This window comes from Euwallacea similis, chromosome 36, assembly GCF_039881205.1.
Source record: "Euwallacea similis isolate ESF13 chromosome 36, ESF131.1, whole genome shotgun sequence".
Taxonomy (NCBI): Eukaryota; Metazoa; Arthropoda; class Insecta; order Coleoptera; family Curculionidae; genus Euwallacea; species Euwallacea similis.
The window spans coordinates 1,826,627-1,841,459 of NC_089644.1; the positions used below are offsets into that span (position 1 = coordinate 1,826,627).

Here is a 14,833-nt window from a genome sequence, read left to right on the forward strand (position 1 = left end):
ATACCTAATTTGAAAGGTTTTTGTTTTTAAATTTTTTTGGTTTTCTGGAAAGGTTTTGGGAAAATTGAAGTTTAAGCTGTAAAGAAGTTTCGTTAAGAAAGGTTTTTGGAAAAAATGATGTTTAAACCTTAAAGAATCTTCGTTACTAAATGTTTTGGGAAAAAGGATGTTTCCTTATTAAAGGTATCAAAGAAAAATTGTTTATTAAGAGGTTAATTATTCCAAAGGGTCTTTATTATTTGTCGAATAAGAATAAAGTGAATTGTTTTTAAACTTTGATATTTATCGAAGCTTTTACTTGAATTTGCTTGCATGCAGTTATAATTTTTGCAGGTAAGTTTGCTTAAGGTTTTTGTGATTTATGAAACAGCTTTTACCTCGATTTGTTCTTTTGCTTTTTTGTAGTAAGACTTTAAGAGTACATAGAATAATTACTTGGAAGAACATTTCACACCAACATAGGCTCGTAAACGTTTGGTTTTGAAGATATCGAGTGTGGAAAATTTTAGAACAATGAGGTTATTTTCATAACGTTCTTAAATTAAAATGACCTATGTACTATTAACGTTTTGTTACAAAAAGGTGGGCCAGTGTATTTAGTATTTCATGGTGTGTTTTATTATTGCAAGTTCTAAAATTGAAGGAATTCTAACCTAGATAAAGATTCGCGGTTTTTTTTGCAACGTTGCCAGTTCCTCCCTTTTCTCCGAAAAGGAAAATGGATTATTTAATTTTCATTTTATCTTTGAATTTCACGGTTAAATAACACATTTAACAAATTGATTGCTCAGGGAAATTAATTATCATTCTATTTTAAATAGGAAAAACCATCCCCGAGGTGTTTCGGGCAGTAAACGTGTTAAAAAACACCTAAGAAACCGAAGATGTATCAATTATTACTATTGGGTCATGAGTATTTGCATTTATTCGATTTAAATGGTTGTTTTAATAATTATTATGAAAATTTGGAAACAAAAACACGTGTAGTAAAGGATACCGAGGAAGGAAGAATGGTAATAATTGATACATGATGGATTTATTAGTGGTTTTTTAACACATTTACTGCCCGAAACAACTCGGGGGTGGTTTTGTCTAATTGAGATATGATGATGAATGAATTCCCGGTTTGGGGAAGGTGTGAAAATGATTTTGAGAGAAAAGGGGGAATTGGGAACTGTTGGCAGAGGAAACTGGGGATTTCGATCCGGGTTAGAATTTCTTAAAATTTTAGGATTTCTTGCACAAGCCGGCAACACTGTACGGCACCGGGCCCAAAGAGGGCCCGGACAAAGTGACGGACGCGACGCAAAGTTACGTGGAGGCGATTGGCCTCCAGGTAACTTGGCGAGGAGTCGGCCAGTTTGGCCGACCCCTCTTTGGGGGTCTTCAACCTCGTTTTTCGGATTCGGCAGAACGACAACGTCGACAAATCGGAGTCATCCCCTTAGAGAACGGGGGAACGCGGGAATTATTCATGGGGCCAGCATGAATAAGGCCTTTGTTCCCGGCGCTCTCCGAAAAGATGGCGGCGACATGCGCCGCTGCCGTTAACTGGTCTCGAATCCCGAGTAGAAGAAGACGAAGGGGGTCGTGAAAATCGCGAATGTCTATACGCTTGTTTCTTTGGAAGCGGTGGGTTTTTCGCGTGGCGCCATCTTTTAAGGGTTCGGAAAGGTAGTTAAAATGGTAAAAGAGGAGAATGGGATAACCTCTCAGATCGTCACGAGTATTCCGAAAAAGTAAATAAAGATGTAAAATTTTGGACGTTAATTATTAAATAATAAGAAAATTGATTATCTGCGGGATTCAAGATCAGAAGATTGGGATCCAGAAATTTCCAGAGTGAGAAAAAGTAAAGAAATACTGGATTTTTGGATAATATTTACTCTAACAACGGAATTGGAAATGGTACCGTGGATGGGAAAATATTACAACAAAAAGGTAAATTAAGGACTTAAAAGTATACATTTCCAGAAAGCAAACAGAGGGAGTTATTAAAAAACAGAACACAGAAAGAAATGGTCTGGAACAAGTAGCTTTTTGGTTAGGTTTACGAGCAGGAGATTAGTAGTGAGGGTCCTCAAAGGAAAACCTAAGAGGTTAGATCGAAAGTTTATCCTAGATCTTAGGAAGAAAGAAGGTGGGTTGCTCCACAGATTTGATAAAAATAAGATACACCATTAAGATTATAGTGGATTTCCTCGACAGATCAACAATGACCAAGGGTCCAGAGGTAGACACAATTAACTTTATCCAAAATTCGTAGGGAAACTTGGATTATTGCCCATATTCATCGATAGGAAAGACACATTTTTGAGTGGAGGATCGAAGAGAATCTAGGTTAAGAGGAAAAAGATACCAAGGTAGTACATTGTAGCTTTATCGAAGAATAGTGCTTTATTTATTTCTTCTTAGCGAAAAGGATATGATTTATAAGGGAAGGAAAGAGGGTCGTGACTTGGATACATGGAAATTTGAAAGACAAAAATTGGAAATTACAAGAACAGCAAAAGTGAAAATGATCGAACAAGCTGACTGGGGCCGAGCAAAGGGAAAAAAGAAAGGCAGCCAAAGTATTTTTTCACAAGGAAGGAGATATCAAGATTTGGAGGATTGCAAGTAAGTGGATTATTAGGAGAAAGCTTTTTGTCTTAAGAGGAATAGGAATTTCCTAGTTATTTTGATGCATCAGAAGGACATTGATTAATTTAAAAGGAATTGTGTGAAAAATTGTACCATAACTTATGGATTATTTTGGAATTGAATATTTGAGAAAGTAGAGTATTTAATTGGAGCACCGTACTACAGTAAAGGGTAATTTTATTTTGAATTTGTATGTCAGTATAGTAGGTAGGGTGCTTCATGGATATTTGGAAAATTCGCCATTATAAGTATTATTTGACATAATTTGTTTAAAAGGTGAGATAACAGGTGTTATTATAAATTGAAAATTAGAATTTATTTGCATACACATAGTGAAAGTATATTATTTTTGAATTAGTAAATATTGTAGGAATTGTGAATTACATTATGATTATTATTTAAGTGTTAAGGATAAAAATGTAGTAATTTAGGATAGAAAGTAAACTGGATATATTATTTTTTATAGGAAAAAACTAGGTACATTTTTGTAAGTGTTGATATTTAATTTTTTAGATGATTTGAATAGTTATATAAGGTAGGAAATGATAGTGGTGATGTACTAATAATTTTTGTGAGGATATAGAAATTATGTGTATAAACTCGAATTGTAAATTTGAAATTGTAGATGTATATGCTAAGTGAAGTAATTGTATTAAAATATTAGATATTCATAGTAAGTAAAGGTAGGGATATAGTACTGGATTTCTTAGGGTATTTTTTTTTTTGAGGGAGTGGAAAAATGTACGAGAAACATGCAAACAGAATGTAAAACTTCAAAGAAACTGGATAGGATAGCAATTAGGTGTGAAGGGTGGATGCGAAAGAAGAGTAGGGATTTAAACATAAGAATAGGACTTTATTTATTATATGGAAGGATAATACGAGCATTTGTAAGAAAAATGGGAATGAATGAGAAAGAATGTATATTAGAAAAGTAGAATTTGCCAGTAGGTCATTTATGTATTTATAGTTCATAAGAAAGTAAAGATTGTTACTTTTGAATTTTAACAGTAGAGGTGAGGAAGAACTTATGTATATTTTAGAGGTAAATAAGAGGAGCTTTAGAAGGAACAAATGAAAACGTACATTAAAATTAGTGATATTAATAAGGGTATTAGATAATTTACGGAAAACATATTTGAAATGATAGAATAAGGGAAGTTATTACTTTATTATATTTTATTAGTATTAGTAAGCAGTCGTTGTCAATTAGGAGTTTTTTCAAATTTGAGAAGAAATTTGTAGGATTTAAAAAAGCCATTTGGGGAATTTTTCCTGGAAGATCTTTGGAAAAACACTGTTTTTTCAGGATAACTTGGGGATTCTTGGACAAAATGGTGAACAGGATTTATTGATTGAAATTATGGAGTCAGCAAAATTAACTATGGGAAAAAACCGAGATTGTGGGGTCCTAGAAGGGGTCTAACTGGAACTAGGGATGATTAATTTAGAGGATTTAGGGATTCGGTGCTTTTAAAAATTTGTAAGAAGTTCAGGAAGGAAGGGAAATGGTCAGTGGAGATAAGATTTTTCCTGAAAGAGGAGAACTGGAAAAAGACTTGGAGGAAAAAAGCATTAGACAAGTGAAGCGAGAAGTAGAGATTGGAGTACGAAGGTGCAGTAGTCATTGTATAAGACATGAGAGAAAAGACAACTAACAAGATTGGTTTATTTTGAGGAGAGTGGGGAAAGAGGTCTTCTTAAGAAGACATTAAAAGGAAGATGGATTATAGAACATTAGAGATTTTAAGGATTTTTAAAGAAAAGAAATGGTCTTAATTATTTCTAAATTAGAATACTATTTAGGGATAAGTAAGATATTTATTAGTTTTTAACTTTTGTAAACGTAACATTGAAAGAGACAGTAAGAGGGACAAAGGAGGGTAGGTTGACGTAGCCTTTTTAAAATAATAGGACGCTCCACATAATTTGCACACAAGTGGGCCAAGTGTGCAAATTATTGGGGTAACATTAAAATTGCTAGGTTGTTTTTCTATGCTGCGTTTTGAAGAAACATGGAAAAGTATTTTATATTTGTGTGTTTTACACATTATTTTTAAATGGAAGAATTTTTTCACGAGTGCTTTGGTCTTTCGTTAGAGAGATCATTATTTGTCATTTTATTTTAATTATACATCGTGTCGGGGAAATAACTTCGGAATAAGAAAGAGGAAGAAGATTCGTAAACGTAACTATTTTGATTTCTTTGGAAAAAGAGAGACACATTTGAAGAATTGGCAATGTGTCTTTTAGTTTGTTTCATTTGGATGCTTCTTTAGAATAAGAGAAATTAAAGTAGGAAAGTTATTTCCCTAACACTCCGTACATTTAGGATAAGTGGGTGTCATCGTTAGTTACTTGTGAAGGACGACGAAATTAATATTAAATTGCAACATTGCTTTTATAAGCAAGGAGACGAGGAAGTAACGAAAAGAAAGAGGACGGGATGATTCCCGCGCATTTTCGGAAGTTATCGTACCGAGGGAACCATCAGAACCGACATCTGCACCGAAAATTGACGTTCGAAGTTTGCACGAGAGAAACGGAAGACGAAAAGTAGGTCGCGAGGAACGCATCGCGTAGCTCGACCATTTTCTGTCAAAAAGTTCTTTTTGACAGAGCGGAGAGAGGTTACGTCGCCATATTTACTTTGTATTTCGAAGACGTTAAGGCGTATGACTAATTTTTAACAAAATTAGTCTAATCGTTCGACAAATGAACAATAATTGTAGAAAATGTCGTCCATTCACTTGAACGTACAAATTTACCAGAACTCCGATACTTTCGAAGACATCGCGGAGAACCGGTGGGGTGATAACTGCACACTGCTCAAATTCGTCCTTTGAGACTTTGATTAGGTGTGCTTACGGTGTAAAAGTGTTATTTTATAAAACTGGGAACAAGAAGCAACCCACCCAGGGGCGTCAGGCGTGGGGGCCGAGGTGGGTAAATATGCTCGGTACTGGAACTTATCAAAGGAATGACTACATTCTTGAAGACAAACTAAGGTTATTCGAGCTGTGGATGAAGGAATTTGTCTAACAAGTAAAGCAGCTTTTTGATAAAGATCAAATTGTTTTGAGTCTTATATTCTGAGGTCATGTAGTGAGATTTGCCACGATGAAATGTAAAGATTCCAAAGTTCTCGTGTTTAAGGATGTTGAATATTAAATTCTTCGTGGAAACTTAAGTGCTACAGTAGCCTCTCTTTTCCTTCCAGGACAAGAACTGCAGCCAAAGGATGCGAAATTGTGTGTGTGTGTGTCTACCTCGAATGCAGCGATAAAGATGGTGTGATCTGGGAAAGTGCAAGGTGTCCAGTAAAGAAAGTATTCCCGAAGGCAACAGAAAAGGTAGGAATTTAAAATTTTTATTGTGTCAGATTTGAGGGTTAAGCAGTTGAAGAAAATAATATTGAAAAGAATTGGAAAGAGTATTCTAACAGGGTGTTAATATGAAAACGAACCACCTCTGATATTTCTGGGGTTATAGGAAAAGTGTAAATATACAAAAATAAGTGGATTTTATTTTCAAAAGGACTTTCTTTTGGGGTTTTGTATTAAATTGCAAGTACTTTTTAGCAGAGGTGGAAACAACCACTAAGATTTTAAATAGGTGAAGTGATACCTAATTTTTTAAAGAATTTTTTGTCTTTTTATTAAAAGTTTTGGGGAGAAATGATATTTAAACCGTAAAGAAGCTTCGTTACTAAATGTTTTAGGAAAATTAATGTTTAAACAGTAAAGAAGTTTCATTAAGAAAGGTTTTTGGGAAAAATGATGTCTAAACAGTAAAGAAGCTTCGTTACTAAATGTTTTGGGAAAAAGATGTTTCCTTATTAAAGGTATCAAAGAAAAATTGTTTATTAAGATGTTAATTATTCCAAAGGGCCTTTATTATTTGTGGAATAAGAATAAAGTGAATTGTTTTTAAAGTTTGATATTTATCGAAGCTTTCACTCGAATTTGCTTGCATGCAGTTATAATTTTTGCAGGTAAGATTGCTTAAGGTTTTTGTGATTTATGATACAGCTTTTATCTGGATTTGTTCTTTTGCTTTTTTGTAGCAGGACTTTAAGAGTACATAGAATAATTACTGGGAAGAACATTTCAAACCAACATAGGCTCGTAAACGTTTTGTTTTGAAGATTTCGGGTGTGGAAAATTTTAGAACAATGAGGTTATTTTTATTTATAACCTTCTTAAATTAAAATTACGTAAGTACGCTTAAAGTTTTGTTACAAAAAAGTGGGCCACAGTATTTAGCTTAGTATTGCATGGATGTGTTTTTATTATTGCAAGTTCTAAAATTGAAGGAATTCTAACCTAGATGAGGATTCGCGGTTTTTTTTGCGACGTTGCCAGTTCCTCCCTTTTCTCCCAAAACGAAAATGAACGATTTAATTTTCATTTGATCTTTGAATTTCACGGTTAAATAGCACATTTAACAAATTAATTGCTCAGGGAAATTATTTATCATCATATTTTAAATAGGAAAAACCATCCTCGAGGTGTTTCGGGCAGTAAACGTGTTAAAAAAACACCTAATAAACCGAAGATGTATCAATTATTACTATTGGGTCATGAATATTTGTATTTACTCGATTTAAATAGATTTTTTGACAATTATTATGAAAATTTCGAAACAGAAACACGTGTAGTAAAAGATACCGATGAAGGAACGGTAATAATTGATACATGATCGATTTATTAGTGGTTTTTAAACACATTTACTGCCCGAAACACCTCTGGGGTGGTTTTGTCTAATTGAGATATGATCGAATGTGCTATTTCACCGTGAATTTGGGGAAGGTTTGAAAAATGATTTTTTATTTTGAGAGAAAAGGGGGAATTGGGAACTGTTGGCAGAGGAAACTGGGGATTTCGATCCGGGTTAGAATTTCTTAAAATTTTAGGATTTCTTGCACAAGCCGGCAACACTGTACGACACCGGGCCCAAAGAGGGCCCGGCAAAGTGACAGACGCGACGCAAAGTTACGTGGAGGCGATTGGCCTCCAGGTAACCTGGCGAGGAGTCGGCCACTTTGGACCGACCCCTCTTTGGGGGTCTTCACCCTCGTTTTTCGGATTCGGCAGAACGACACCGTCGAGAACACATCGGAGCCATCCCCTAGAAAGCGGGGGAACGCGGGAATCTTTCATGGGGCCAGCATGAAAGATGCCTTAGTTCCCGGCACTTTCCGATAAGATGGCGGCGACATGCGTCGTTGCCGTTAACTGGTCTCGAATCCCGAGTAGATGAAGACGAAGGGAATCGTGAAAATCGCGAATGTCTATACGCTCGTTTCTTTGGAAGCGGTGGGTTTTTCGCGTGGCTCCATCTTTTAAGGGTTCGGAAAGGAAGTTAAAACGGTAAAAGACGAGAAAGGGATAACCTCTCGGATCGTCACGAGTATTCCGAAAAAGTAAATAAAGATTGAAAATTTTGGACGTTAATTTATTAAAAAATAAAAGAATCGATGATCTACGGGATTCAAGATGAGAAGATTGGGATCCAGAAATTTACAGAGTAAGAAAAAGTAAAGAAATACCGGAATTTTGGATAATATTTACTGGAACAGTGGAATTCGAAATGGGACCGTGGATCGGGAAATATTACAAAGAAAGAGGTAAATTAAAGACCTAAAAGCAAACATTTACAGGAAGCAAACGGAGGGGCTCATCGAAAAACAGAACACAGAAAGAAAGGGTCTGGAGGAAATACCTTTTAGGTTAGGTTTACGAGCACCAGATTAGTAGTGAGGTTCTTCAACAGAAAACCCAGCAGGAAGGATCGAACATTTAACCTACAAATTAGGAAGAAAGAAGGTGGGTTGCCCCACAGTTTTGACATAAAATGATGGAACCATTAAGATCATAGTGGATTTCCTCGACAGATCGCCAATGACGGAGGGGCCAGAGATATAGACAAGGAACTTTACCAAAAACTTGTATCGAAAGTTGGATTATTGCCCACATTCAAGGATAGGAAAGATAGATTTTTCACCGGAGTAGTCGGATTCAAAAGAACTTAAGTTAAGGGCAAAAAGATAGCAAGGTAGTACTTTGTAGTTTTATCGAAGGACAGTGGTTTATTTATTTCCTCTTAGCAAAAAGAATAAGATTTATAAGGGAAGGAAAGAGGAAGCTCACTAGATGGATACATGGAACTTTGGCAAGAGAGAAGTAGGAAATTACGAGAACAGCAAAAGTGAAAATGATCGAAGAAGCTGACTGGGGCCCAGGAAAGGGAAAAAGATAAGGGCCAAAGTATTTTTTCACAAGGAAGGAGATTGTGAGATTTGGAGGATTGCAAGTAAGTGGATTATTACGAGATTGCTTTCTTATGTTAAGAAGAATAGGAATTTGCTTGTAGTTAATAAGTAATTTGTGAGTTTAATTTTGAAAGTTAATTAAGAATTTTCTAGTGTCTAGTGATGTATCAGAAAGATATTTGATTAATTTAAAAGGAAATGTGTGAAAAATTGTACCATAACTTATGGATTATTGTGGAATTGTAATTTGAGAAAGTAGAGTATTTAATTGGGGCACCATATTACTGTAAAGGGTGATTTTATTTGGAATTTGTAACTTAGCAAAGTAGATAGGGTGTTTGATTGATATTTGGAAGTGTAAGGTGAAAGATTCACCATTATAAGTATTATTTGAAATAATTGAGGATTAGATTTTATTTAGATACACATAGGGAAAGCATATTATTTTTAAATTAGTAGATATTGTAAGAATTGTGAATTACATTGTGATTATTATTTAAGTGTTAGGGATAAAGATGTAGTAATTTAGGATAGAAAGTAAATTGTATTTTTTAGATGATTTGAATATTTATATAAGATAGGAAAGTATAGTGTGAAGGTACAGGAATTATGTATTTGAAATTGTCGATGCATATGTTAGGTGAAGTAATTCTGTTAAGATATTAGGGGTATTCATAGTAAGTTTAAGTAGGTAGGGACATAGGAAAGGATTTTTTAGGCAATTTTTCTTTTGAGGGAGGAGATATAGGTGGAAAAATGTAACAGAAACATGCACATAGAATGTAAAACTGCCAAATTTGAGAGAAATTGGAAAAGATAGGAATTAGAAGTAAATGGTGGGTGCGAAAGAAGAGGAGGGATTTAAACATAAGAATAGGACATTATTTATTATATGGAAGGATAACTTGAGCATATGTAAGAAAAGTGGGAAGGAATGTATATTAGAAAAGTAGAATTTGCCAGTAGGTCATTTGTAGTTAATAAGAAAGTAAAGATTATTTCTTGTGAATTTTAAGGATAAGAGTAAGAAAGTACATGTATTTGAGAGGGAAGTAATTAGAGCTTTTAGAAGGAACAAATGAATAAGTAATATGTATATTAAAATTAGTGATATTTATAAGGGTATTAGGTAACTTGTGAGAAACAAGTTTGGAGGGATAGAATAAGGGAAGTTACATTATTATATTTTATTAGTATTAGTATGTAGTCATTAGATATGTGTCAACTAGGAGGTTCCTAAAATTGTAGAGGAACTTTAGGGCGTAGAAAAGCCATTTGAGGAATTTTTCTCGGAGGATATTTGGAAAAAAGTCTGTTTTTAAGCAATACTTGGGGATCCTTGGACAAAATGGTGAACGAAATTTATTCACCGAAATTGTGAGGTCTTAGAAAGGATGTAACTGGAATTAAGGAAGAAGAACTTGGGAGATTTAGCAAAGGGGAGAATTTGAAAGAGGCTTAGGAAGGGCCGGAACTGGTGAATGGAGATAAGATTTATTCTGAAAGATGAGGAAAAAGACTTGGAAGAAAAAAGCATTTCCAGCAGTGGACAAGTCAAGTGAGAAGTAGAGATTGGAGCACTGTGGTGCAGTATTCATTGGAGAAGAGAAGAGATAAGAAAAAAGGTGGAAAACACGATCGGTTTATTTTGAGGAGGGTTTGAATATAGGGGGCAAAGTGATAGGATGAATTTAAACGATATAGCGAATAAGGTCTTCTTAAGAAAGCATTGAAAGGAAGATGAATTTGAACGATTTTTAAATTAAGATATTGTGTATATACGATAATATTTTTATAGCGTTAATTATGTATAAGTAGGATATTTATGTAGACTGAAGGGGCCTTTTTAGGAAGCCTCACATAATTTGCACACAAGTGGGCCAAGTGTGCAAATTATTGGGGTATTATTAAACTGGCACTACTAGTAGGTACTTTTACGGTTCTAAAGGATTTATTAGAACTGGGAAAGTTAAGAAAAAGAGAGGTAGGGAATTGTTCGTTTACTTTTCCAAATTTGTACTACATTTTATGATTGATTAGTATTTTATACTGCGTTTCCTATAGTAGTAGATTCTTTGTGTAGTTCACGTACTGTGTGGGTGAGATATAACTTGTATTATTTTAGAAATTTATTAGTGCTTTAGTCTTGTGTGAAATAGACTATTAGGACGTAGGTTCTACTTGAATTGTACAGGGTATAGGGAAATAACTTTGTCAAATTTAACCGACGATCGAGAACATTATTTGGAACGAAGAGTTCTTTTGAACAGGAAAGAGAACCGTTTGTAAATTGAGGAATTATTATTTAGAATTAGAAAATTAGAACGGCTAACCGGAACTAACCACGATTAAAATAGGAAGTAGAAAAGTAGCAAAGTTATTTCCCCAACACTGTACATTTACTGTAGGTGTATAATTCTTGGCGGGTTTCGATTGACGAATTTTAGGTTAGCATTAGCAGTCAGCCGTGGTAATTTACACGAGAGAAATAGAAGATGAGAAGTAAGTCGCAATTCGATCATGCGATTTGGAATGACAGAGTAGAGTGAGGTTATATTAATTTATTTATTACTATTTTTAAGTTTGAAGATTTCGATTGAAAATTTAGGCAATTTTTTAAGAAAAGAAGTGTAATTGTTTAAAACATTGATAATAATTGTGGAAAATGCGGTCCACTAATTTGAAAGTTGAAGTTTACCAGAACTTTGATACTTTTGAAGACATTGTCGAGAACTTGTGTGGGGTGATAATTGCACACTGTCCCAATTCGTTCCTTGGGGCTTTGATTACGTGTGTCGATTGTCTCGGAAGTAATTTTTGAAAACTGGGGACAAGAAGTAACCCACTGGTGTAAATTGGAATGGGTCGAAGGATTCCACATAACATTCTCGAAGATGAACTGAGGTTATACGAGCCACGGCTCCATCACCTCGGACATAACCCCATCGTACTTTGTCAGGGTGTGCGGATGAAGGTATTTGTGGAACAAGTAATGGTTCTTTCCAAAGTATTTGAGGATTATTTGTATTTTAGATTTGCATAGTTTGAGAATTTGCACATTCCGAGCTATGAAAGTAGGTATTATGACTGAGGAGTGTTGGGAATGATGGATTCAGAAGATTATTATGTGTATTATGTGGTGTCTCATGGGACTAGGTGCTATGAATTGTCATTGTTTCAGATTCCGAAGGATGAAGTACTCGGAACACTTGCATTTGGTGATAGGTGCCACAAGAGAAGTCGAGGGGACAATGTCTTCAAGAAAGCATTGGAGGTTTCAAGCAGCTTAATTAATTTTGTGAGAAAACAGATGAAATGCATAGAGGAACTGAGAAAGGAAAAGGGAGAAATGGAAGGACCCAATGGTAGGTAAGTGATGAAAGTAAGAAGTAGTGATAGGTCGAGGGATTTGAGAAGAAGAGTATTTTGTGAGGAACGAAAAGTGAATTGTACTTTTTCCTCTAAATTTGAGAGTCGAGTAGATGTGTAATTGGTACTCGAGCAGTACAGTTTGTGATATTGTGTGGTTCTTTGGCATTGCTCATGACTCGTGTAACAAGAAATGGTGGATTCTTTTGAATTGTAAAAGGGGTTAAGGGATAAATAAATGGAAAGATTTGAAAGTACATTGCAGGGTACTAGTTTCTTAATGAATTTTTGAGAGAAACATATGAATTTAGTAAAAGTGCAACGAAACTTTTCGTTCCTAGATAGGAAATGAGTGTGTTTTCGATTTAATGATTATGAAAAGTGTTATTTTTGATAAGAGATGAAATTTAAAATTGAGACAACTAATTTTCTATGGTGTATGTATTATTTAACTGATTTTTGATAACATTTCTGTTTGTATTCTACTAACTGGATATTATATTTATTAAATTTGTGACTCTTTTTGTATTACTTTTGATGAGTCGAAAGAGTACTTGTCGAGGTGATACATTAGAGTGGTGGTATATTTGGTAACTGTATATTATTTATTATTATTATTATTATTTTTTTTTAAGAAGCTTTTAGAACTAAAAGAAGGGTGTTTCTTCTGACTGCAAATAATAAAAGCAGAATTGAAGGATTTTGTGTGAGATTATTTCTAAACCTGTTACCCGATGAATAGGAAAGTGGTCTTTTGGGATTGGGGAGAGGATTGTCTTATTTTGTGGAAATGTAGTAACTTTTTATAGGTATTGTCTATATTTTTGGAAACATTCCCCGCAGTATTATGACTGATTTAGAGCTTGTATTTTGTAAATTTAGTATATTTAGTATTTATTGATGAATATTATTGGTGTTTCTATGAATGAAGAAGAGATACATGGTCTGCATTATATTGAGAGATGAGTAAAGTGTTTCTAAAGACATGTACTCTTATTTATTTATAATTAGAGGATAGTTTAGATATTTAAAAAAAAGTGACACATTAAAGGGTGGTATATATTGATTATTAAATTGTATTGTGAGGGTCAGGATGCACTGTGGAAATTTGGGGATGTAGGGAAGACAGAGAAACTAAAGTAATTTGTATTTTTCTGATTTGACTGTCTTTTGAGAAATTGAATAACTTTGAATTTTGAAGTAAAGGGGAGATTATTCTTTGGGAAAGGCCAACAAGTGATTTAGATTTTTTGACTTGAAGTGTGTAGTAGATTTAGGGGGACATTTCTAGTGTAATTTTGTATTTTTTAGATTTTCACGGGTGTTACTAGTGATTTGTAATTATTTAGATAGAACTATTGAGATAATTTTTGTATTTCTTTATTGCTGAGATGATGTATTACTTTATTTATTTGTCTGATACTGCGGGGAAAGAGATTAGATGATTTGGAAAGTATTTAAAAAAAAAAGGGACATTCTTAGGGAAGATGAGATTTGGGAGGGGGAACTGAGGATTTTAGAAAAAAGGGAATAGAAGAAGATGGGGGATTAAGGGACATTATGGAGGGAAATTGGGGATTTTATTAATAAAAGGGGCTGAGGGATAAGGGACAGGAGTATTTGGATACTATAAAAAAAGGATGAGGGAGAGGAGTATGGAAACATTATAAATAGGAGATGAGGGATGGGAGTATTTGGATATTATAGAAGAGGGATAAGGGACAGGAGTATGGGAACATTTTAGAAAAGGGATGAGGGATGGGAGTACACGGAATAAGGATGAAGGATAAGAGTGTACTAAAAGGGGATGGAAGAGATTAAGAGGAAGGATAAAGGGGGGACTAGAAAGGGATGAGAGATAAGGTGAGTATTATGAAGGAGCAGAGAGGATTGGCAGGATAGGAGAAGAAGAAGACGACGATGCTGAAGCAGAAAAGGGGGACTAGAGAGGATATAGATTTTAAGAAGGAGGGGGAATGGGGGATTATATGAGGGATGAAGGAAAGGGAAGGAAGGCTAGAAGGTGAGTATTTTAGAAGGGATGAAGGATAAGAAGAGCTTGGGAAAAGGGAGGATAAGAGAGAGGGAGGGGGATTGAAGGCTTTTGGAAGGAAGGTGGGATTATGAAGGGGATGGAAAAGGAACGAGGAAAGGATGGGGGAATGGGATGAGAACAGGGGGACTATAGGGATGAGGGAAAGGAGTATTTGAATTGGGAAGGGAAAGGGATGAAGGATGGGAATTTGTGAACTCTGGAGAAGGGGGATGTGGGAAAGGAGTATTAGAACTTTCACGGGGAAGGGATGAAGGATAGGAATTCTTGAACATTAGGGAAAGAAGTATTGATATTACAGTGAGGGTAGAAAGTATTGATACAATCGGGGACGAACGATGAGGGACAGGAGTACTAGAACATTGGGGGAAAGAAGTATTGCTATTATTGGTGTGGGAAGAGAGTATTGATACAATGGGGGACGAACGATGAGGGAGCGGAGTATTCTAACGGGAGATGCTGAGGAAGAGGGATAGGAGTAAGCTAACTAGAGA

General features: G+C 35.0%; 1 protein-coding gene across 7 annotated transcripts; it reads left to right on the top strand.

Moving 5' to 3' along the window:
• The first annotated feature begins 1,040 nt into the window (after nucleotides 1-1,040).
• Nucleotides 1,041-12,957, top strand: LOC136418707 (uncharacterized). 7 transcript variants are annotated; one of them, XR_010752940.1, is made up of 8 exons: nucleotides 1,041-2,140; nucleotides 2,193-2,363; nucleotides 2,416-2,619; nucleotides 5,864-5,996; nucleotides 8,306-8,471; nucleotides 8,540-8,700; nucleotides 8,753-8,958; nucleotides 12,099-12,230. XR_010752940.1 is itself a non-coding variant. In XM_066404866.1 (6 exons), exons 4-6 carry the CDS (start codon nucleotides 2,426-2,428, stop codon nucleotides 12,288-12,290), a joined length of 519 nt encoding a protein of 172 aa, XP_066260963.1. In that variant the 5' UTR covers nucleotides 1,627-1,908; nucleotides 1,975-2,140; nucleotides 2,193-2,363; nucleotides 2,416-2,425; the 3' UTR covers nucleotides 12,291-12,957. The 7 variants fall into 7 exon arrangements, 4 of the variants coding, with proteins under 4 accessions (XP_066260963.1, XP_066260962.1, XP_066260964.1 ...); XR_010752939.1 differs by having other exon boundaries at nucleotides 8,540-8,958; XR_010752941.1 differs by lacking the exon at nucleotides 12,099-12,230 and adding an exon at nucleotides 11,365-11,757 and having other exon boundaries at nucleotides 8,540-8,958.
• Nucleotides 12,958-14,833: the final 1,876 nt, after the last annotated feature.

Bases quoted from the DNA above. Each gene is read 5' to 3' on its own strand.
- LOC136418707 (XM_066404865.1), top strand. From the start codon at position 2,426: ATGATTTATAAGGGAAGGAAAGAGGGTCGTGACTTGGATACATGGAAA. The intron at 2,620-5,863 runs GTAAGTGGATTA...TTTTCCTTCCAG, and splicing joins CAAGATTTGGAGGATTGCAA to GACAAGAACTGCAGCCAAAG. The intron at 5,997-12,098 runs GTAGGAATTTAA...TCATTGTTTCAG, and splicing joins TCCCGAAGGCAACAGAAAAG to ATTCCGAAGGATGAAGTACT.